Consider the following 25,769-nt stretch of genomic DNA (forward strand, 5'->3'; position numbering starts at 1 on the left):
ATTTATCAATTCAAAATATATTATACACACGCATATACATATATACATAATTAATATATGTTTTAATTATTAAATAGATGAAATAATATAATATTTTGTTTATGGTAAAAATATAATTAACTTTTCCCTGCTGTTTATATGTGAAACAAATTTGAAATATACAATTTTAATTAAATATTGAAAAATTAAACAAAAACATACATAATTAACAAATATATACGATAAAATATCATTTGACTTAATTATTTCATATCATTATTATAATATACTACAATCAAAATGACTGTAATTTTAGATAATGTTAAAAAAAAATATACTGCATTTCAAAAATAATTAAATATTAAATATAATAATAATCGAACGTAAAACGTTTTGTTCTTTTGTATTCATAAAAAATATTGTCTTATATCTATTTATTGTATGTTGTGTATGAAATAATTTAATTGTCTATATGTCAATATAGATAGAGTATATTATAAACTGTGATTGTATCTACATTAGGTGAATGTAAAAAATGCATAGTAAAATATTCGAACTATCGATAAAATTATAATTTAACTATAGTAAATTATACACATATAATTTACATCATGATATTATATAATTATGATTAAAAAATAAGTACTCTAATATAATAATATAATTTAAATAATATATGTATACCGATAAGTTATTGTTTTTGGATATTTACCTACATTCGAAGAATATTTTAACCCTAGTCGTCATTTTTTAATAAACTCGTGTTAATTTGTTGTAACACGAGCTATGTAGTTTTTTGTCCTTTTTACTCTATATTGCAATCATATTTAATACAAATTGTTGGTATTGTTTTATTTTGATCTAACCTAACATAAGAAACAAGCGATCGATTCTTAAGTTAATTTTATTTATTCAGTAATTTTGTACTTAGCGTCTTTATTGTTATAACATTTGAGTAGACACTTGAAAGCATACTAGACTATTTTATGCACATTTTTTAAATAATAAATATTGTATTTTATAAATTATCTTAATTATTAAAATAATTTTTTGAAGTACTAAAGTAAAGATAATGAAAATACTTTCATAGTTATATCAGAATATTAAAAACTATATGTTGACCAGAAAAATGGTTAAATATCTTCTCTAAAAGCGTTGTAATAATAATATATATTTTCTTACAACACCAACATTTTATAATGAAAACAATAAATGGTCATGGATCATGGTTTATAATTTGAAATTCACAGTGTACAAAATTAACAATATGAGCCTCTTTAAAATTTTTACTTTTATTTCACAAGCACCAAAATTGAACCACGTTTTTTTAAAACATTTTAAATTCAATACAGGTTTCAAAGCACTAACGTTTACACATGAGATAGTATCACTAAATAAACACGAAAAAATAATATATAAATTAGTCGTACGTATTACAGAACATCGTCACGAATCTAATCGCTGAATTTAAATCTAGTTCTAACCGCTGCAGTAAATGTCTCCATAAAAGTATTTCGAATAACTAAATAATAATTAATACGATATAGGTAACAAAACTTTTGAACTAGATTGAAAACTTATGTTTCTAAATTCGTTAAAAATATATTTTAAAGCTGTTTAGCTGTATATGAATGTTTAATTAGTTTTTTTTTTTTATTTCGTGTGATAATTTAAGCTACATTTATTAATAATATTATTATAATTATTAAATATTAGACTATTTCACTATAGTCAATAAATAAATATTAATACATGGACTAAGTTTGAACAAAATCAAAAGTTAAGGACGCCAGGTCGAATAGTTTTTGGGATATTCACAAACCATAACATTTATTCATCCAATATATTATACATATAAAACAAATTGTTTCGAAGATAAAAAACCAAACTTAATTATTTTATCGTTGTATGGAGATTAGGTTAGATCAGATGTTGCTGTTGGATAGTCATCCAATACACACGACATCGATTTATTAACAGCAGTGAGTCGTTTCTTTGCGGCAAGTGCACAAATGGACATACTTTTATCATATAGATTATAGATCAAAACAACCGCAGTCTTATTTGTATAAAATATCTTATACATTCAGGTAATCGGGTGTTTTCCAATAACTGACAAAATTCCGTCATGTGAATTGACATAATATAACACTAAATTAATATAATTTTTTTTTTTTTTTGGCAACTGTGTAAGAGGAAGAACAAGTTTAACACACGTCGATATAATTTAAAACATTCAGATTCCAATATGGAACATAATAATCATATTATTATATGATGCAAAAATATTCATAAATATCACTCTATAGACTATATTATAATCTTTCGACAAACGTTGACGGTGGTGGGTGCCTGTGTATCGATGGCGGCAAAGTGGAATCAGCTGAGCTCATTTGGTGATGTTTCATTGACATATTATTAAACACGAGTCGATGGACAATCAGTGTCTATCGCCATCATCCTTTGCAGTTTGTTCCTTTTGGTTTCCACTTCCGATACCTTTAGTGCAAAGAAACAGTGAGTTAGTTTAGAATAGTTTAGACAACCAGAGTATGGTGGAAATAAAAAATATATATTTAATCTAATATTTTACTAGATTTTATTATGTTTGTTATAATCATATAAAAGAACGCATTTAACAACATAGGTGATGTGCGTGTTCTAAGGACATTCTTTTTAAAGGTGCCGCTATAATTTATTATTAACGCTATTATAGTATAAAACATACAATATTCGCACTATATGTGTGTACGCGCGAGTATATAAGCTAATATTGATTTTAGAAATATAAATAAATAAATAATACAATGTTACTGGGACTTTTTCAATTATCTATTATTATCATTATTATTATTTTTGCTATGTATATAGTAAGATATTATAATATCATGTTATAAAATATAATAGTAATAGGTGCATATTGATATGTCAATTTTTTGATCAATAATTTTAAATAAAATATGATAATCTGTAAAAAAACTGTTTGGTTAGGTATTTAAAAATTTAAAGCGCCACAAATTACATTATTTTTTAAGATACAAAATGGTGCTAATTACCAAAATTAATTTTTACATGTGGCGCAAATTACATATATAATATTTTTTATTGGATTTGTTTTTGGCGCAAATTACATACGCCCAAATAATGGTATTATAATTTTAATTCTCAAGCATTAAAATTAAAATTTAAACTTATTTTTAACTGCTATATTTTTGTGTTTCAACATATTTCATCAACATTTTTTTTTAATTTAAATTTTTATTTAAACGCTTAGGTAAAAATTAAATTTCCACTGAACTTTATTTTTATTTAAAATACATGCAAATTATGAAAAATCTACTTTAAATTTTCAAGATTTTTGATAGAGATATAAACATTTTTATCAACATTTAAGAGAAAAAATAAAAGTAAAATATTTCAAATACTCGTATATATAAATAGCTTAAAAAGTTAAAATATTTTGAAAATTAAACATGTCTATAAAATGCTAATATAAATATTGTATGAAAATTTCTAGTATCTGTATAGTTGTTTGTTTTTGAATTAAATTATATCAAAAACTGGTGTAGTATAAATATCATTCTCGTTTTTAGGTAATTTTTTTTAGTTTTCCATGATTGTTAAGAAAAAAGTGCGGGGATTTTTTTACTTTTGATCATTTTAAAGTATCAACTAGATTCAATTTTTTATCAAAAGCCACACTTAAAGTTTATGATCAAAGTATTTTTGTTAGTATAAAAAGTTTCTTGTGATACAAAAAAAATCACTTATCATTAAAAAACAAATACATTCATCGCTAAACTTAGAATCGAAATTTTACGTCTATGTATTATACATTAAAACATATTGTATATAATGTATTATTTGTCAGGTTTAGGCTATAATATAAAAGGAGTGAAGCCGATAACACATCCCCACGGGAATCATGATCATCATAAAGTCTGTAAAACTAGTAAAAATGGTAGGTCACCCTTAAAAATAATTGGCCTCAAATATATGCAGTGTTATAATATTATATTAGTAATGAGAATTTTTTTTTTTTATCTACGAACTCAGTTAATGCTATTCATACGAAAAATAATAATATGATCAATAGTTATATAGTCGACCACTTTATATGCAAATATATTCGTTTTTATCATTTCTGCGATTTCGTGTTAACCAAAATTGGATTTCGTCATTCGCAAACGATATATTCATAGTTCTAGTAAATTATATCATACTTATAATATCTTCATATTGTAGATATCTATACACGCTATTATATATATGTTCTATACACCGATGTGTGATAGAAGACGTATTACCATATTTATTTTTTTTTTTGTTAAACAATAATCATACACGAGTATCACGAGTATTGTCAAATAACACCTGTCAATAAATTATTATTTATGCACAATATTTTATATACCTACTCGTACATGTAAAATTATAAAAAAATCATTTATTATTTTTCAGACATTTACGCGATAAACACAAAGCAAATATTTTTACTAGACAATAAATAAATAAAACGGGACAACATTTGGACAAAACATGCTAGTCTGAAAAATTCAAGAAATTTTCATTTAATGTTTTTCGACAAGATTTAGAAAAATCCTCAGGTATCAGATATACTAGAAACCGGAAACTGGCGGACCGCGTTTCAGATCCGGACCGTGGAAAACAAAACTCTGAACTACGTCAACACATTGTACATGATTATATTATTTACTCTAATACTATATAGTGTACATAATATTATCATATTATTGTATTATCATTATTGATAGAAATGTATATTATACTCAGATTATAGTTGTAACATAATTCATTGAAAATATTTTATCAGATAGATAATAATTGGTTTTATTACGATTTCATAAATTTAAAATTAACTGACTCTCACCTTGAGAACACATTTCGCATAAGCTGTTCTTCATGAGTTCCTGATTTCAAAAAAACTAAACAAGGAAAATAATTTCAAATTTTCGAATTAAATCACTTGGTAAATTATTATTATTTTAAAACAAAATTATTATTATTTACCTAATATTGTAACTTTTTAATTTAAATTAATTGTAATAACTAGATAATTATTTTTATTTTTATACTGCTATTTTTTAAATATAAAAATTTAAAAAGATTTTTCACTGGACTTCATTGATTGATTATTTTAATTTTTAGGACTCCAATAGAATTTACTTGCTGACCCCTAAGATATACTATAAAATTATAGGTTTAATTTTATTCTGTTAAAACATTTATTAAGAAATTTTACGAATACAAAGCACATTTTTGGTAAATATGATTCTGTTCTTTCAATATATATTCCATTGAACTGTGAAACATTTCGTTTTTGATGTTTTCTACTAGACTGAGCTACAGATTGGTTCTTGGACGTAATTTAAAACCAACTACCGATAGGGTAATTGTTACGTCATAATCCATTGAACATCCACGGTTCATGTGTTTCTGATAGGCCATTTTATTGCACGCAACCTATTTGGATTATTTTTGTCTTTCCATAAGGTATCCCAGGCTTAAGGAATTGTCTAATATTTGTCCAAATTTATTATTTTGTGAATTTTTCGTTCTTCTTCTTAGTTCTTGTTTATTCTTGTAGATATATATTTTAAGTTGATACTACTGATTCAGTTTTAGTTCCTATATATATTAACTTAATTTTGACTGCTTGACATATTTGTTTCATTCTATCATTTAATATATTCATCCACCGTTATTAAGCCAGTCCTCGAAAACTTACATATTTTTCCAACTATATATAATAAAAGGAAAACCGTTTTTTCGCTTCCATAAGTTCTTTACTTCTCGTCAATCACTTCCACTTTTCGTGTGTCATCTTGACCTCTCTTTAGAGATCATTAGGGTCATAGAGAAGTAAAATTTTCAGTTCTTTTCAAAATAATTGAGAAAAACAAAAACATAAATTCTATTTATTTTGAATAGGTAATCAAAAAATGAATAACCGTAGATACTTAAAAATTTCACCAAGTATTTATTTATTATTTTGTTTTTTGACATACTAACATTTTCAAAATAATATTGTTGAGATATATATTTAAATCATTCAAATAATGTTTTATATTTTTTGATTTGTGTATATGTTTGTTCGTATGTGTAACATTAATTTATACGAGGTTCCTCATAAATTTTTCTAATAAACATTAAAAAATTATTAAAATACCTAATCATGTAATTTTTATAAACATTTAAAGTTTTGAAAGTTGTGAAAATGTTTCATTCTCTCCCTGGTGAGTAGTTTTATTCCGAATTTACTAACATATATAATTATATTATTTAATCACACGAGTTAGATTTGGGTGTCATTAATTTGAAACTTGAGCTAGTTTTAAATTTTTTAAATTATAATTTATTTTAATTCCCTTCATTATTATGAATTATACGAGTAAGAATATTTTTTTTAAATAATAATATAAACTATCATAAATTAAATAAATGTTATAATTAAGCTATAAATATGCATTGATTTGTGAACTACTCTGTTTTACAAATATATTTTATATCATAAAATATCATATTAGTTATTTCATAGATATCTATGTTTTAAAATGTATAAAAAATTATGAGTATCAGAAAAAAGGAAACAATATTTTTAATAAAAGTTTCAAAAAATAAAAAGTTAATCATAAGATGAATAATTTATAATTAATAACAATTTTCAATTAAAATGTATTAAATTTTAGTTGATATGCTTTTTTTAGGGTAATACTATATAGTATATATGTATAATGTATATACTTATATATATATATATATTATGTTTTATTATTGTATAAAGAATTAAAATATACAATTGTAATAAATAAGATTAAAATAAATTAAATCATCGAGTACCTAGTTATATTATAACAATTAAAATAGTGTAGATATTTTCTTAGTATAAAACTGTACTTTTTTGTAAAAAAAAAAAAAAAATCATTTTTAAACATGTTTAGAATTTTAAGTATTTCTCAGTAAAACGTGTTCTTTTTAAACAATGTATTTCTACAAAATTAAAAGCAAAGGGTGCACATAATGTATTTTGAAGTTTTATAATTAATGATTTTTTCAAAACTTTTACAATGCTTGAAAAAAGTTAAAAATATATTTCATTATATTATATGTGTATATAAGCAGCACCATATTGTAACATACAGTTTTGATGATCTTTCATCAAATAAAGTTATTTAGCTATAGACTATAACTGATACTACCTATTTATTTTGATATCAATAATCAAAGAACAAAAAAAAATAAGGTAAGAATTACATTTATATTCTGGTAATAAAAAAGTGTACATTTGAAATGATGATAACTTAGCAAATGAGATTATGTAGTAAATTAAATCTGAAACTGCAATGACTGTAGTGTATTATTAGGTAACATGATAAATCATTTTCAGTTATATATATTACTATAATTAATTAATTTTTTCTAAAAATCATTAATTAATGCACAGGGATTGGAACCTTTATGACATTGGTTTCGTTTCTGTTCGTTTTGATTTTTGAAAGAACAAAAACGTCGGTTCCAATTTTATCATTGTCCATTTGTTCTTAGAAAGGACAAAAATCTCAATCTTCAAAATTAAAAATATTTGTTCCTTTGTTTAATATTATTTATTTTGCCTATATTTTCACTCACGTACATTTAGGTTAATTAATTACCTTCAAACAGAAATGTAATTATTGTTAATATCGTAGAATAGAGCATTATTTAGAAAATAAATTACAATCACCTGAAATAGGTCAATTGAATAAAAAAAACCCGCTCTTTTCAACTGTTTGATATTATATTTTTAATATTGTTCAGACAATAAACCAATCAATGATCTACGAGATGACAAAGATTCTTAATATAGGATTCATGTATTCACGGATTCACTTATATATATTATGTATGAGTATATAATATTATATGTAATACCGTAATACTAATACAACTCAATGTACCTATGAGTATATAATATTATACCTATAACCTATTTAGTGTATGTTTTTATATTGCTACACAGTAATATTCCTTTATATTATGTTTATTTATAACAGATGGTAAGTAATATGCGTCCTGAGATAGATGATATTATAGTTTTTGTGAGTAAAAACTTTTGCAGATATTCGAGTTACCTATATATATATTATATATCATATATATACATATATACAATATACTTATTTTATATACATTCATTATTGTATCGTTATTGTATTTCGGGTTGAAACCTTGGTTGGTATTAACCGTAGTCTGGGTTCACGTGTAGTTTATCAAAAACCAAAATTGAAAGAACGAACTATTGATAGACGGTATCAATGTAAAAGTAAATATGCATTGTGACTTGTAGGTATAGGTATAGATACACCAATCTAAGGCAAACGTCCATATACATAATATGCATTATTAAAAATACTATTCAACTCGTGACTACAGTGACTATACAAATGTTATTATTTAAATGGAGTTTTCTTTCGTAATAGAGATTGTGATTATTATATTATCCAAATTGAAATTGTTCAAAATATTTTCTAAAAAGAGTTTCGGGTTCAATAGATAGTTATTTTTTTGAAAAAGATCTAACGGGTATAGGATCTACTATATTTTGAACCTAGTAAAGGCTTCAACATAATTTAAATTTATAATGAACCCAATTCATACGAGTTGTTTAATTGTTTCAAACATAATTATTTGAACAAGTTGAAAAAAAACGAAAATTAAAATAAAAAAACAGAACAATAACCATAAGTATATTAAACTCTGAATTTAATTTTGCATTTCAAAGACCAGAGAATGCGTAGTATAATATAAAATCAACCGTTTTAAAGCATAATAATTATGTGTGTTATGTTTTTAAAAATTCTTTTTTTCCCCATTATTGTGTGTAAAAAATATTTTAAACAACCTAATATAGAAAAATAATATTATTAATCATGAGTTTTCAGACCAATGTTAAAAAATAACGAAGTTTATTTAATTCAATGAGATGTAAAAAGGAATTTGTAACAAACCTATAGAAATTTAATAAATATTCGGTCATGTATTAATTTTTTTTTTTTATACATTATTACTTTAAAACTGCTGTAATATTATAATGGACGCTAATTAATGATGTTTCAACTTGTATTAATTTCTAAATTATTATGACAAGTAATATTATTGAATAGGTATTAAATTTATTTCAATAGTAACAAGAGTATACATTGATATTATGTTATCCATACTTAATTATTATTAACTTTCAATAAAAATGTCATTAGAAACACATTTCTTTTCAATAAATTACATGCATTGTAAGTACTCTTTAATTTAATATATATTACTTATTTTATGTGATTTATATGTTATTATGTGGATAATTAAATTTTTAGATAGGTGCCTATTTCAATCATTATTTATTATTCTTTGAAATAATATTTTATTTATCTTCATCGATTATTTTTTACTGATGCTATTTAGTATTTATAGTAAAAACTAAAAAATATTTTCATTGAAATTATAAAGTACATAATATCTTAACAAAATAATAATATATAATTAATACATAATTATATTGTTTAAAAATTAAATACAAACTAAATGGTTTTGATTTTTACGTCAGTATTATAATAACAGCTATCTCAACTATTTAAGATATTTAGATATTTATTTATTAGAAATTAGAACTGAATAATATATTTTCTAAAATATATTTCGAATTAATATTTTATAATTGTAAAAATGTGTATTTTTTTGGTATCTTATTATAACAATGAATTCATTTTTTTATTATTATTGTTAAAAATATAGTATATACAATTAAAACATATTGTATAATAAATAGTTTTAAAATCATTTTAAGTTATAAATTATTTTTTATATAGATATTACTAAATGTTTTATGATTGGCTATTAAGTTTCAACAAGCGTAATCAATTTATATATATATAAAAAAAAATCTTTATACATATATCGCTCTTAAATATAAGTATAAATTTGTGGCCGTAATATATATTTTACTTAAACATTGTATAACCTAAAACCAAGTTTGGTTCCTATGTTATACAGCAGTGGACGCCGCTTATAATATTCAGTTTGGGACCAGCAAAAACTGAGTCTTAAGCTCTTATAAGCTATAACTGAATAAATCTTTTGGGCAAAGTGGAAAAAACAAACAAAAAATGTAATTAATTATTAACTTTATTTTGTTCTTTTGCATTTACCATTACGTATTATTAAATATATAATACATATTATTAATCAACTTACACGATTGTTAAACTTTTATAATTATTTTTTATTATTATTAAAAATTAAAAAAATTTACATGCATATAATTTATAATATTTATACGAGTATTAAATATTAAAATAAATTTTTATTTTAGTTTGTTTTTTTTTTATTAAGTTTAACTATTTCGAGGGTATATTGCTCATATTTGTATTGTACAATAAAACAACATATAAATTAAATCCAATACAATAAAAATAACTTTTAAAAACTAATTACTTCAAAATGTTATCAAAATATGATATATATAACCAAAAGCGGCGAGTCTTATAATCGAATTTTTTTAAATATATTTGGTTACGTCCTAGCCGTTCCAGACGATTTCGAGTCTAATAAGCGACTGAACATTGTATTCGCGAGCCTTATAAGCGGCGTCTACAATGTGTATGAGAGTTTGAGTAGATATAACAAAGTGTGATAGGCTGTTATCAGGCACGAGTCCATCGAGTCTGGTCTCCCCAATTTTTTCAAAAATTAATCATAAAAGGTTTTGTATATTAATCATGTAAAGAAATAAAAATAAAATTTGTTTTCAAAAATATTTAGACGACTCCCTCAGAAAACTTTTTTTGGTATATACATAGATATTATAACACTCCATCTTGAAGCCTTAGTCAATGTTGATAATTATTTTTGTACTGTGGGAAATGATAAGCTGTACCTATATCAATTGTATGCCTCATAAATTTGTAAAATAATTCGTAGATTCGTATCATCTCTTGTAAAATAATTATATCGATCAAGTTGGGTAATATGTAATAAGTATCCGTTTGCTCACAATAATTACCTTGAACATGACTATTCGGTTTTCATTGTTGTTGTAATGTTTCGGCGTGTTTGGCTCGCTCGATGAACGGTTTTTGTTGACCAGCAATGGATAATTACTGCTCAACGACGAGTCCGAACTCTGTCTGCTGCAGTATTGGCAACGGCGTTGGGCCAACCGGAATGTAACGCTCTCGTAACGCGTACACCGTTCTGATCCGTTTATCTACGGATAACAATAATAAAATTATAGTAATTTTTGCTCATTATACAACTTAATATGTAGGTACATTATTTTTGTACCAAAAACTGCAACGGGTGTTTTTGTCCTCATCAGATATAATAAAATAACCAATTAATAAGACAGACTTAACCTAACAGTAATTTATCATTCACCATTGGCAATACCATTAGCAATTCTACAACTCGTTTTCAGAACAGCGTTTTTTCTAGATACTGGTTTATTGCGATAACAGGATGTATACCATTCAGGATTGACATTAAATTATCTTAAACAATTCTAATAATCATTTTGTACTAAGTTTTTAATGGAACAAGTTTTAAAAACTGTAATCCCAAAGAAAATTTTTACGTCTGTAAATTATTGTTAATATTATCAATAAAAAAAGTATTTACGATATTATTAGATTATTGAAAATTTAAAATATGAACGTTGTATAAGTTTTATGCCATATTTGACTTGTATAGTGTTTTGTGATTAATTATTGTGCTTTTACAACAATGATGTTAGGTACACAGTACATGTCTTGAATAATTTAAAAACTGAAATTTTAGCAAGTTCACAGCAATTGAAGATTAATACGATTTTATTAAAAATTAACCAAACGTTGATGTTTTAATGATTAGCATAAGTACATATAATGTTCAGTACCTACTATAAAACTTTGATTTTACATTATTATTACATAAAATAATTGTTTCAATAGCTTTTAGAAACTAATACGAATCATAAAATTGTATACTTAAAGTATTATGCAGTATTCATTTTGTTTTATATTATCTTATATATTGAAAATAAATTACAATTTGAATGTTAAAATAATTTAAATTTATCGTACTTAAAAATCACTGGGAAAGTTTTTTCTGTCCTATTATTTCTTTTATTTTTGCTTTAATTTATAACTAATAAAATAAAACTTTTGTTTTAAACTCTGATTTTTCGTGGTATAAAATGTTTTTATTTTTTATCAATAAAAGTCGATTTTTATTTTTAAAAATTTCAAATATAAACAACAAATAATGTTATCTTATCCAAATAAGAAATCGATTAATTAAAAAATAATTTATTATAATGTATACCTATAGTATTATAAGAACAATTAGTAACTTTTGTTTAAATTAATAACGCTAACGATTAAACCTTCTACATACCTACACTTAATTATTACATCAATTGAACGCCTTCATATTATGGTAAAATATTAAAACACGCATACATTTTGGTATTTATTACTTAATACCTATATAATTTTAAGATACTTTATGTTTATGCATTAATAAAAAATAATTCAAGGTAGATAAAAACCTTTTTTACGTCTGCACACGGTTTTATTTATTTTTCAAATATAAACAATTAAATTATTTAAAAGTCTTATAAATGAAGGTACCTACCAATCATCTAAATAATAAAAATAAAATGTAATTATTTCTATCACCTTAATACTAGCCTGTTAAATTTTAAATGCACTCCTTTGAATATTATGGAAAAACTTGAGTCAAGAGAAGATGTCAACATTCAATTTCTGTATGATCTTATTTAGATTTCAAAAAGGATAGAATATATAGGTACAGTATGGTGAAATCGTGATTTTTAGCTTGACAGATTTTACCAATAAGAACGAAAAATTTAAATATTTTTTGTATAATTAGAAGTTACACTAGTTGGAGCAATTATAATAAATATATGTATGTTTTTAAAAGTAATAATGAGAGAGCGTTAAAAACTTTTTCACCGTGCATAGTATTTAACAATATAATATTTTACCTATATTATCAGCGTTAAAAAGAGACATTTATTAGACAAAAAACTGAAAATAGATCAACTCCATGTTCATATATTTTACAGACTGCTGTTGTGCCATTAAGGTCATACTGTGCAAAAATTGTTTCATAGTTATTTTATTTTAAATTTTTGGCGAAGCAATGAATGTATTGATTTTAAAACGATGAGCGGTTTTTCTTATTTGTCATTACGTTTTAGAGCAATAAAAATGCTTTGCTTTTCAATTTTGAAGGAGAAAGGTTAATAGAAAATTTAATCTAGTAACAAAATTATCGAGAATAAAAGAAATAATATCAATTATTTATTATATTTTAGTTTTTAAATTAGTTTTTACTCTTTATGTTATGTGCTCAATATTCTGTAGAAAAAATTGAAAGCAGGATAATGTATATAGCCATATACACATTTAGATAAATATATCTTTATATTATGGTCTATTTGAAACTTCTCACAATCACAGACGTAAAAAATACTTAAATGACGCCTTTATTTATAATTTTTTTCTATAAACACCGATAAACTATTTGCTAAGTTAACATTTTTGAAAATTTTAATTTTATATTAAGATTTAAAGTTGTTATACTATACTTCGCCAATAAGCTGTGTAATTTATGTATAACTGAGTAAAAAAAGAAATCGAGTTATCGATGTTCCACTGTATAACATTACGTTGGTGATTAAAAAAAAAAAGAAACTGTATATAATTCGAATCAATATAGGTTACGTCGTATATACAAATATAGCTGTATTAACTACGGAAGTAAGATATCTATACATTTCAGATATACTTAAAAATAGTAAAACAAATATTTTCTCAACCGTGGTTATTCTCAATATGTATATAATACATAAGTACAATGTATACATGTATAATGTATGTACATAAACATAGTTAGTACAGCAAAAAATGGTGGTATTAAATTTAAATCACAGTCATATAATTATTAAATATTATTGTATTTTATTTAGTTGTAATAATATATCCGAAAACAAGTAACTTATAAATGCATTATCACATAATATAATATATATATATACCTACCATAATATTATGAACATACCCGTAGATTACATATGTATATTATAATATAATAGCGCATTATAAATTTAGTTTCGTTATTTTTCCTTTGGCGTTGATTACATATTATATACTGTTAATCCCGTGGGTATTACATACTAATCGGATACAAACATAAACGTGGCGTTTTAATATGATTATTCGCAGGTATTAATCGAAATTTGTTTACAAATGTTTGCACACTGTGCACTACGCGTTAAATCTATACTATCAACAGGCTATGAAGCTTTTGTTGCAAGTAAAAAAAATGAAATGAAGCAATCGGTGCATATAACGTACGAAATGTATTTGTCGTTTCAATTGTAAATAGAAATAATTAAAAAAGTTTTAAAAACACAAAATAAATGGATGCCTATACTATGTAACTAACCATAATTTGGTAGGTAAGAATATTATATTTCATTCGCAATAGACGGTTGGTGGAGTTTATTTACTGTTAAACCTATTATATAAATTTCTGATTAATACGTTTTGCTTTTAACATAGCCAAGGGAGTAATTATAAATTGAAATATCTGGTGTAATATCGGATAAGTGTTGGTCCCCATTTATTTATGTTACTAAATTTTTAAATTTAAAAAAAAAAAAAAAAATAAATAGTTTTCTTCATTAGGTACTATCATGGTTTATTTAATTTTTACTATTTGAATACAAGATTTTCCATAAGTTTAGCTAACAATAATTAATATGACCGAAGTTGAGCTTTGGTCAATTAAAAAAAATGTTATCTTAAACTAAATTTTTACGGAATCTAAATTTCAAGGCGTAAAATAACGAAATACTATCAAAGAATTTTAGATTGTTGTTATAAATTACTAGTCGTAGAAACTTGAAACATACACCAGTTGTTTAAATTGGCAATTTTTGTACAAGATTAATTTTGGGGTATTCAGGTCATTAAAAAATAAACCACCTTTTTATCTACCAATTTAAAATATATATCCTAGGCTCACAAATTATCTTCGTTCAGAATCGTTTTTCGTATGCAATGATACCTATCATTGGATTTAACTTTTACACTCCTACATATAATAATGATCCACATGGTACTTAATGTATAACAGAGTTCACCCACTTGACCACGCTTTTTTTTTATTAACAATATAAAAATTTAGCTCATACAATACTCTTATATGAAATATGATATATTTTGCACTTTTTTTAGTCCCTATAACAATATGACGTTAATTTAAAAAAAAAATTAAAATTCTTGTAAATATAAATTGTATTTATGAAGTTCTAGTGCCCTTCCAAGTCCAGGACATCAGTGCACTTCTGTGTCTTACCATCTCGTGGTTACGCCAGTGAACATGGCAATATAACTTAAATTTAATTTTGATTATTAGATCATTGAAAATATATTTTATGTGATAATTTGGATTCATTGATTAAGTAAAAAAAAAAAGTTTTAATTTATTATAATTTATATAAATACGTGTTTCGGCAGCTTACAATTTACAAAAACACAATTAAATATTTCAAAAAAATTTTTTAAATTAATTGAATCAACATAATAAACTCACTCACTGCCGAGGGTTCTTTAATAAAAATAAAAAAAAAAATTAAAAAATAATCAACTCATATATTATTATAAGTTATATAATATAAATCCTATAATTTTTATGGTTATGTCTTAAATATAAAACATTACTCAAAAATAAAACTTTAGAATCTTGATTAAAAAAAGTTTTATGATATGTAAGTTAGAATGCAATAAAAATTTAAAATAAAAATATTATGATACTTAAATAATATTTTAAAATTTCAATAACCAAAATAAATTCATAAAATTGAGACACATACACAAAAAACTATATTAAATATTATATTTATATATAATATTTACCATATAGATAGCATAGTCATTTTTCAATTCTTTATGATTTGAAAAAAAAGTTTATATAATAACTAAATTTTTTAAATTTACTTTATTAGGAATGAAAAAAAATTAAACAAGTGAGTATTGTACTGTTTTACATTATGTATATATAGTAAATCGTTGTTATAATATTGGTGTGTTAAATTTGATATATTATTATTATTATTATTATTATATTATATTATTATATTGTATACGAAAAACGATTCTGAGCGGAGACCGTCTGTCAACCTATATCAGCAAGTACATTTCATGATATATTTTTTGATTTACATATTAAAGTTCTATATCTTACTTTAGTATAACAGTAAGTTGATATAATTTTTTGAAAAATATTATGTTAGTTATCATATTATTAGTATTTAATTATCATAATAATATTTTTTTACTCTATTGTAACTTATTACTTATTATTTCAACTTATGTAACTCAAATCTAATAAGATATTTCTGAATAAACCGTAAAACTTTAAAAATAGGTAATATCTTAAAATACATTAAAAATATCATTGCGTTTAGTAAAATTAATAATAATATTATCATATAATTATTAAAAGTTTCAAATGCCCACAAATAATGATTTTTGATTTGTTACAAAATAATTAACATCGATATTCATCGTTAAAATACGTTATAATAGTTTGGTTCTAATTTTAACTTCTTCAAATTTCTATAAAAAATAATTATTGCACTCAAAATAAAATATTTATAAGGAATATTATATTACATTTTAATATTATACAATTTTTTAATAGAGAATACTTCTTATAGTTCGTAATTGTTATGATCTTGACTAATTTTAAATGCATATATAAAAAAATGCAAAAATGTACTTATGTGTAGGTATTTAATAAATTTATACAAGGATAAAAATAATTTTTATGGGATCTTGTATCAAACTTTCAAACATTTTAACTCATCGAATATTTTTTTTATTAACATTTATAGAAAAAATATTCTTGTACGTATTATAGACGAGTGTAGTGCACTGTTGAACTAACCCTTTTATACCCAAAGTAGTATATCATAATTATTTATAATTTCTACACTTAATTTAATCAAGATATTATATACATTTTAATAGTCTTATTTTTAAAAAGAATTTGTGTAATAATCATCAATAATATTTGATAATAACTTAATATATGTTATTCTTACTAATTTTTGAGGTTAATATCACCTTACTGTAAAACAGTATTGTTAATAGTTAATGTCTTAAAATCAATCTAAATTTTTAAAAATATAATTACGTATTATATTAAAATTGATAATATGCATAACATTGTTAAGCCATAACAAGTATTTAGTATACTAAATATATTTGTAAATATAATTTTTACTTAATAAAATAATAAACTAATAGTGATACAAATAAAGATGGTTAATTTATCAAGTATTATGATGGATTATGAAACGTAATAATTGCTGGAAGGACTCAGGGAATGGAGTTCCACCTCTTTTAAGAAATATTTATGCGTACATTTACCCTTTTTTGTTATAATTATGTCATAATCAATAAGACATTTGAATATTCAGGTTTGCAAATATTTTTTATACTTTTAAATCCCCTACTTATTTTTTATCGATTCAAATACTAGATATATCTAAGTACGTATAAATATGATAAAAATATTACAGTATATCATATTACATAATACACTACAATTATTTGAATTTAATCGATACAAAATAATTACTTCAACTCATCTATACGGCAATATTTAATTCTAAGTAGTTAGAACTTCTTGAATTATATTTTAACTTTAAAGTAAATATGTTTTCGACGAAACCGTATGCTAATAATACATACAGAGTAATTTTCCAAGAATTTCGAGCGTACAACACGCTCTCCTCAATGTACTTATTAAAATTCTGATTTTAGGGATTTATGGATGTATACTGAAATACTTTAATTTTTTTTTACCATTTAAAAGGAGTACATTGTAAAACTACACGATTGTATGTTATAATATGAAAAACCGCTGTTAATATAATTTTAAATTGAATAACTGGAATAAATTTGAACATAAACTTATATACTCCAAAAAACCGTCTGATTGACAATTTGCAGTAAAAAAAAAAAAGAAGAGCAATCGTCGAAGCTCTTCAAACGCCATAAAAAAATCATCTGAGTATTACAAAAAAAAAACGGTCATAGAGCAGTATAAACGCATAAACAGACACGGAGCGTTATCAAAGGATGACTGCAGTGGGGGTGGTGGGTGGGCGTGCTCGACGAATCCCTCCCCCCTCTGCGCGTGTCATTTTTGGGGTTAATCTCAACACACATTTCATTAAATCGGAATCGCCGGGGGTTCGTGGGCTCATACGAAATGCGGCAGTGGCAACAGACGTCTTACCGGGTTGTACGTGGCGACGAAGTCGGCGGGCGGCGGCGTGACCGAGTCGAACGAGTGTTGGCACTCGACGGACGACATGCGGAAACTGTGCACCGACACGCTGTCGGACTGGTGGGCCGTCATCAGCCGGTGTTGTTGGTGGCCGGCGGCGGACGCCTTGGCCGCGGCCGACTCGCGCAACCGTTTCCGGCTGCACACCACGCGCAGCATCTCTTTGCGGAACGCGTCGTTCCGGAACACGTACACGAGCGGATTGAGCGTGGCCGCGGACAGGGCGCACGTGTACACCACCTCGTCCGGAAGCTGGGTAACGGACACGTGCACGAACAGCGGCGTCCAGCTGAACAGGAACGTGGACAGCACCATCATCGACGTTTTCATGGCCCGACTCTCCTCCCGGAACAGTAGCGCGGAGAAAATAGCGTTCGAGTTGCGCCTGGACAGGTCCGGTTCTATGCACACGCTGTGCTTGCGCGTCCGCAGACTGTTCCTGAAGCACACAGACAAGCGTAATGCGGTCAGGACGTGTTCAATGTGTGCATTATCGTTATATTTTATTATCGTATTATAATAACGGAAGGACGACGAGCGCAAGCCGTATGGACTGCGTCGTAATTATATTGCAGTTTAGACGAGAAAATAACACCCCCCGAGTAAAATCAAAGCGAAATGTGGGCAGGGGTGGGGTCACTGCGATAGATTATCACGTTTTAATAATTTTTGATCGTATATACCTAGGTTAAAATAAATGAGGATTTTCCCCCGGCTCTCTTCGATCGCCAAACCCCTCTTATTGGGAGGGCTTTAACCCTGCGACACAAATCATCTCGCCCCTTTACGTGTGGAAATATTGATGCATAGCATTAAAGAATTTTAATTGTATTTATTGGTACTCAATTTGTATTTTTTTCCCTTTAAAAATGTAAACCCTTTCTTCCTACTCGTTATTTTAAAATTCTATACGACCTATATATATACAAATGAATGAATAAAATATGGTTGTAAGATTATTATTATTATTATTATCATCAGTTATTTAAGTTATGTTGAATGTATATAAACGTATGAGACATTTTTATATACTGGAGTGATACTTTAGTATTAATATTTACATAATATTAGTAAAATATTATTACTTAATGGTAAGGTTCACTCGACACCTATAATACAATTGTACACAAAACGGTTACCTACTTTTTTCTTTTTTTTTTCTATAATATTATCTTTATTTTGTTTACATACTGATTATATTTTTACCAATTGGATATTTTTTTATCTGACACAATTTTAGAAGTTCACCGCCCCTTATTATAATACATGTTTATGCTTACGAAGTAATTTAATTACGCCAACTACACTTATCTTGTTTTTCATGTCAATTTTTTATTTACACTACATATTTTTATTAAGTTCCAACGCATTCTGTATTTTTATATTTTAATTTACAATAATGGCTCGGGAGAGCTGAGAATAAGATACATTAAAACCAATAGAATACAAAATTTTACAACATCTACGTGATACAACACGACTTTGGAAATATATCTCAATAGAAGCATATACGAAACTAATCAATGATGAGTGCCACATACAATAATATATGTATCTGTGTAAAATTTCCAATCTCGCACCGCAAGAAACATTTCAAGCTGTTTTATTTTTATTTTTTTACAACCAGAAAAAGCGTTAACCGAAAAATAAAAATAAAAGCGCACGTTGTCGTCGAAAAACTTGCGATGACTCCTCTGAAACTAAAAATCGTGCGGTGTGCCTGTTTCATCACATGAATTCCGTTGTTCTCCCTAATCGATTTCTCATCTTATAAGATATACATAAGATATACTATATACATTATACATAATACTTATATATATGTACTCGTGGATACACGGTGGCAGCCGAATTCAAAACAGTTATAATTATAATATATATATATATATATATATCGTACTAGGGGCGTTTTTTAGTACTCGAAAGTAAGCAAGTACAACGTAGGGCGTACACGTGTCATGTGTGTCGTAAAACTCTGAGCGCAACTGCTAGTACGCTTTCGAGGTGAAATCGCAGAAATAATATGTAATATACAATTTAGTGTGTTTATGCGTTTTAATCATTTAATGCTTACGCACACGTTTACATTTTAAATTTATTAAATATATTATGTACGTGCACGTGTGAATGTATAATATATTACGTGTTGCACATTATATTTTACACACAAAAGATATATTAGGTATTGGTACATATTTAATGTATACTGCATAGCACTACGCGGCTGTATTATAATATGTATGTCAATGTATAATGACAATTTCTTTGAATAATCGCAAACGTTGAATTACTGCTATACTGCAATATAACTCGTCGTACAATAATTTATTCATATTCATAATGTTCTTGGCACTTTAAATTAGGTTTAACATTAAATTAATTGAATTAATTTAAATTAGGTTAACATTTGTAAACATATTAAAATAATATCACAACGAAAAAAAAATGATGCAACTGTACAGCATACTTAGGTACTTAAGTAGGAATATCTCATACGAGTTTGTTTCAATACATTATAATTGGGTACAAAAAGGTTAACACATGAAAACGGATAGCCTAAGCGCTATTTTAGGGTATGGCTATTTTACTGTCGTTAAACAAGTTCCGAAGCTTCGACGCATATTTTTAAATCGGAAAGGTACGTTAAATATAAAATTTTGTCTCTCTTGCATGGTAACTATGATACATAAGTACTAGAGGATTATTATTACATTGTTATAACATTCTAAAGCGATTCAAAAAGTGATTAAAAATGACCTAGTAAACCGATTTACACACGAAGGTATATAATATTGTTATGTTTATATTATAACCATATCTTCACTTTACTTGTCTACGTAAATTGATAAAAACTTGGCCAAATTAATGAAATGCATATATTCTGTACAAAAAACCGAAAAATGAATCTATAGTGTTTTATATTATTTATATATACGTATTATTTATATGATATTTAATATTTTCGTTTAGATTTAGAATAACCGTACGAAATCCGTTCTCGCTGTTAGCATATACCTACCGGCTACCAAAATTCCCTATAGTATATAGGTAGGATACCAGGTTAATACCTGGCACGATAACAATAATATATTCATATTATCATGTGCATTGTTGTACACATTGCGGTTTATAATTTAAAATTTCCAAATACTGAAATACATTATACGTTATTATATCATATACTACCTATGCGGCGGAAAAAATTCCCGTGTGCTATACACGTAGGTACATAATAGAGAATAATATAAAGTAACGTATATGAATTATGATGTGTTTATAGGACGCGTAACTTTTTATTATTGTATATAATATATATACACTTTCTAAAAACGTGACGAAATATTTATAGGGCGGGAAGGTCCGTTTTTCTACTCGTAACTATATTTTTCACATCCCTACAGCAGTTTAGTTGTATTCGCTTCGATTACACACGTCATTGTATTTGGATGTTTTATTGCCATTTACCTTTTAAACACATATATTGTTAAATACGTATATGTAGTGTGATTTTTTTTTTTTTTTTTATCAAACAGTCCTTTTATCTTTAAATGTATGCTTTTTCGAAAAAAATATTTTTTTTTTTACGTAATTTAGTCTTTATAATATATAATATTTCTAAGAATAAAATATTTTTACTACCTATTTTTAGACTTTGAGTGTCCCGATGAATCTATTGATTTTACAATGATGAGTGTTTTTTTCAAGTGTATGTCATATCCTTTTAAATTAGAAAATTGAAGAAAAAGTTCTTTCTAAGTTTTGCAACCTAAAAATCTACTGGGAAGTCAAATAAATTGTTTGTGAGCTTTGAAGTTTAAATTTTTACGAAAAAAAATAATACTCATATATAAAGTTATAATAATTAAATACTAATAATATAATAAATATTATTATTATTATTAGGTAGGTAGGTATATACGTATTACTATACTTGCATAGAATGATAAACGTAGTATTTAAATGTTTGGAATGCGTTCCTGAATTAAAGTTCTATATAATATTTGTTGCATGAGTGTTTTAACTTTTAAGGGAGATCTTACACGCACCAGGTTCTTTTACTGTATGTATTATAAATATTTTAACGTACAATAATAAATACGAATGTGCTATATATATATATATATATATAATAATAATAATATATACAAGTGCGAACGAATATAAACCTTAGTGTCAACTAAAGCAATGCTGAGTGTACAATATACATAAATACATTAATCGTATTAAAATGTCGCACTCGTCTTTCGTCAAAAACATAAAAAATAATAAAAATAATAATCCTCCTTCGACTCGACCGACGCCTATGGTGTACTTAACACATATATATATATTTACACGAGATCTCCATTCGGGTTGATTAACGAATAAATGACGACTCTTAATAATTTGAATAAGGCGCGTTTTATTTGTTTAACGTCGTTAAACATTTTAAACCGCGTTTATATAATATATTGCAAAGAAAACCCATCGTGAAATATATATTTCGAAATTAAGTATTTTTCTTAATTCAATTCGATTAAACTTAATCCGTAAACCTTGCTATTCAAATTGCTGCATTTCATTTGCGTAAAAAGCTAATAGTTTTTTTTTCAACCACAAACTTCATTATATATCTTTGTGAGTAGCTAATGTTTTAGAATTTTGTATTAATTACCAAACATTGAAAATGCCATGAAAGTTAATATATATAATACTATCTAAATTATCTTATAACTGAATTATAATCATAATACAGTAATTGTTATGTTTAGTATAACTTTAGGACGAAGTTTTTTAATCATTTTTTTTTTTTTTTTACAAATAATAAAGGTCAAATAAAAAAACCAAAAATATTAGCATTATTACCTTTATATTAGCAAGGTTTAAGATTGATGAGTTCATAGTTATTTTTTTTTACCATGACCTCATTAATTAAAAATTATATTAGCTAATCTTATTAGTTTACTTGTAAGGTTATGTTCTTATTAGCATTTATGTTTAGATTATTTTATTGTGATTAAATGTCAAAACTAGAATTTACAAATAATTCCAGAAAATTTTTAAAATAAAAGATAGTAATAGTTATAGTTTATAGTATTTTATACAATAATGTGTTAGTTTTTGTTATACTTTCAAAGTAAATGTAGATAATATTTAATAATTTAATTCCTATGACAATATTTGATTATTGTTAGTCAACAATCAATTTAGAAATTACTTGAACTAATGTACTTAAAAAAAAAAAAATGAATAAAAATAATTAAACGTTTCATTTAAGATTGATGAACATTTCGATGTATAACTTAAAAGCACCACTTAAGGTAAATATATAACAATAAGTTTTAAACATTGTGTTTCTAAGTAAAACAATTTAAAATAGACAATAATATATTTATTAAGCTTTTTCTATATAACGTTCAAGTGCGTATTAATTTTATAACATTTTTACTTTACAACCCTCGCATTATTATTATGAAAACTTTTATTATAATAGATACCATAAAAGTGTAAAAATATTATTATATTTTTTTCCAAATTATTAATTTTATAAGAAGCTTTTAAAGGGTTTCATTGAAATTATTTAAGGATAAATTGAATACTGCAAGTTTGAAACACTTTTTTATTCTTTAATTATTTTATTATTTAATATACATATATAAATTACTATTATCTATCTATATACCAGAGCAAGCTTATGTGCACTACTATTATAATTATGTCTAATAACTTTTACATTGTCTATATTACCTAACTTTGTAATTGGCGACTGCCGTTAATTAATTAATTAAATATATATATATATAATATAATATAATAAATATGTGTGTGTGCGCATATTGTAAGCACAGCGATAGTATATTATTTTACGTTACTAGTGAATATATGACATAATTTTACGTATAAATTGCATTTTTTAAATATAAATAATATATTGTATAATATACTTGAATAATAAAATTGATAAAAGTGATATTGAAAATAGTAATTTATATATAAAATAATTTATATAGAATTGTGTAACACTCTTATTTTTAACCACCATACGTTGAAAGCATATTCATGAATGGAGTAAATGATTGTAGACTTATAGATGATTATCTAGAAATACTATAAAAGTATAAAATATTTAAAATTGAAAAATGGATAAGAATTATAAATTTATAAGTACATAGTAGAATTTAAGCTTAAGTAATATGAGTGTTATATTACCCTTTCAGCAAGTAAGTAACAGGTATAGAAAGTAAATTACTTAGAAATTATTATGTACAATTATGCGCGAAAACGAAAATAACATGACATAATATATTCATACAAAATCGATAGTATTCGTAGTATTCCACTTAGTAATACCATATACTATTTTGCTATTTATATATAGTAGGTAACATTTTACATTATTGATTGCATAGCATATTCAATAGGTACTTGCCTATTTGTCAAATAACAATATGTTTTTGAAATAAATTAAAACATAATAATTCATATTATATAATTATTAATAAATTATCTTTAAGTCTATTCTCAGTAAGAAAATACATTTTACTACAACATTAATAAACATATGACACATAATATCAATGTTTCTAGGAAAATATGAATTAGTTTTATTTTATGTTGAAAATGACCTATCTTGTAGAATTAATGTGTAGCGACATGATGCCACATCTCAATTTTCAAATCAGGAGTTTTCATATATTAGGTAGAATGAGAAAAATATGACTAACGGTCTATGAAAAGTTTTCGGTTGAATGATCACTATAAAGATTTTTTAATAAAGCGTATCTTGGAATCCCATAAAATGTATATATTTAAAAAAAAAAAATCAAAATCTAATAAATAGTAATATAATATAAATGACGTAAGAGTGTAAGACATTGTCCCGAGGAAGTATCATCCATATTATGGCCTTGAGATAAACACAGAGCTTAAAGCAAAAAGAGCAAAAATAATACATATTATAGATAGGTACCTACTATGCTTGCAGTTTTAAATAATTTATTGTGCGTATGAGTACGATCAATAAATTCTAATAAAACAAATTCAGAAAAGCCCCATTGCCACCACGTCTATGCGCGATGCTTCTTAGATAAAACTACTAAATAATATTGTATTTTTTTTCTCAAAGACTGTAGCCGGCTGCTCAAATATATACCCTAACTGCACGGGGACAAGGACAGAAATGTATTATAACCGAACCTGGTTTTATCTCTAGCATTAACCCGGCTGGGCATTTGTGTAAACTCGACATCGTCCAGATAATGTCGACCTTAACCACAAAACCACGATACTACACCCCCCCCCCCCGCGCGTAGTACTATGATAATATAGCATATTATTATAATGTGGTGTGTAATATGTATTCACTGCTGTTGAACACTTCATAAACAATT

General features: G+C 25.2%; 1 protein-coding gene across 5 annotated transcripts in view; it reads right to left on the reverse strand.

Moving 5' to 3' along the window:
* Positions 1-2,226: 2,226 nt before the first annotated feature.
* Positions 2,227-25,769, reverse strand: part of LOC114120912 (D(4) dopamine receptor-like) — a 123,451-nt gene continuing 99,908 nt past the window's right edge. For all 5 annotated transcript variants that reach the window (XM_027983027.2, XM_027983010.2, XM_050199880.1 and 2 more), the window contains 3 exons: positions 18,349-18,838; positions 11,033-11,236; positions 2,227-2,478 (listed from right to left, as the gene is read on the reverse strand). In XM_027983027.2, the coding sequence (XP_027838828.1) occupies positions 2,398-2,478; positions 11,033-11,236; positions 18,349-18,838 (775 nt within the window). In that variant the 3' untranslated portion in view covers positions 2,227-2,397. The remainder of the gene's footprint in view (positions 2,479-11,032; positions 11,237-18,348; positions 18,839-25,769) is intronic.

Source organism: Aphis gossypii, chromosome 2 (genome assembly GCF_020184175.1).
Source record: "Aphis gossypii isolate Hap1 chromosome 2, ASM2018417v2, whole genome shotgun sequence".
Taxonomy (NCBI): Eukaryota; Metazoa; Arthropoda; class Insecta; order Hemiptera; family Aphididae; genus Aphis; species Aphis gossypii.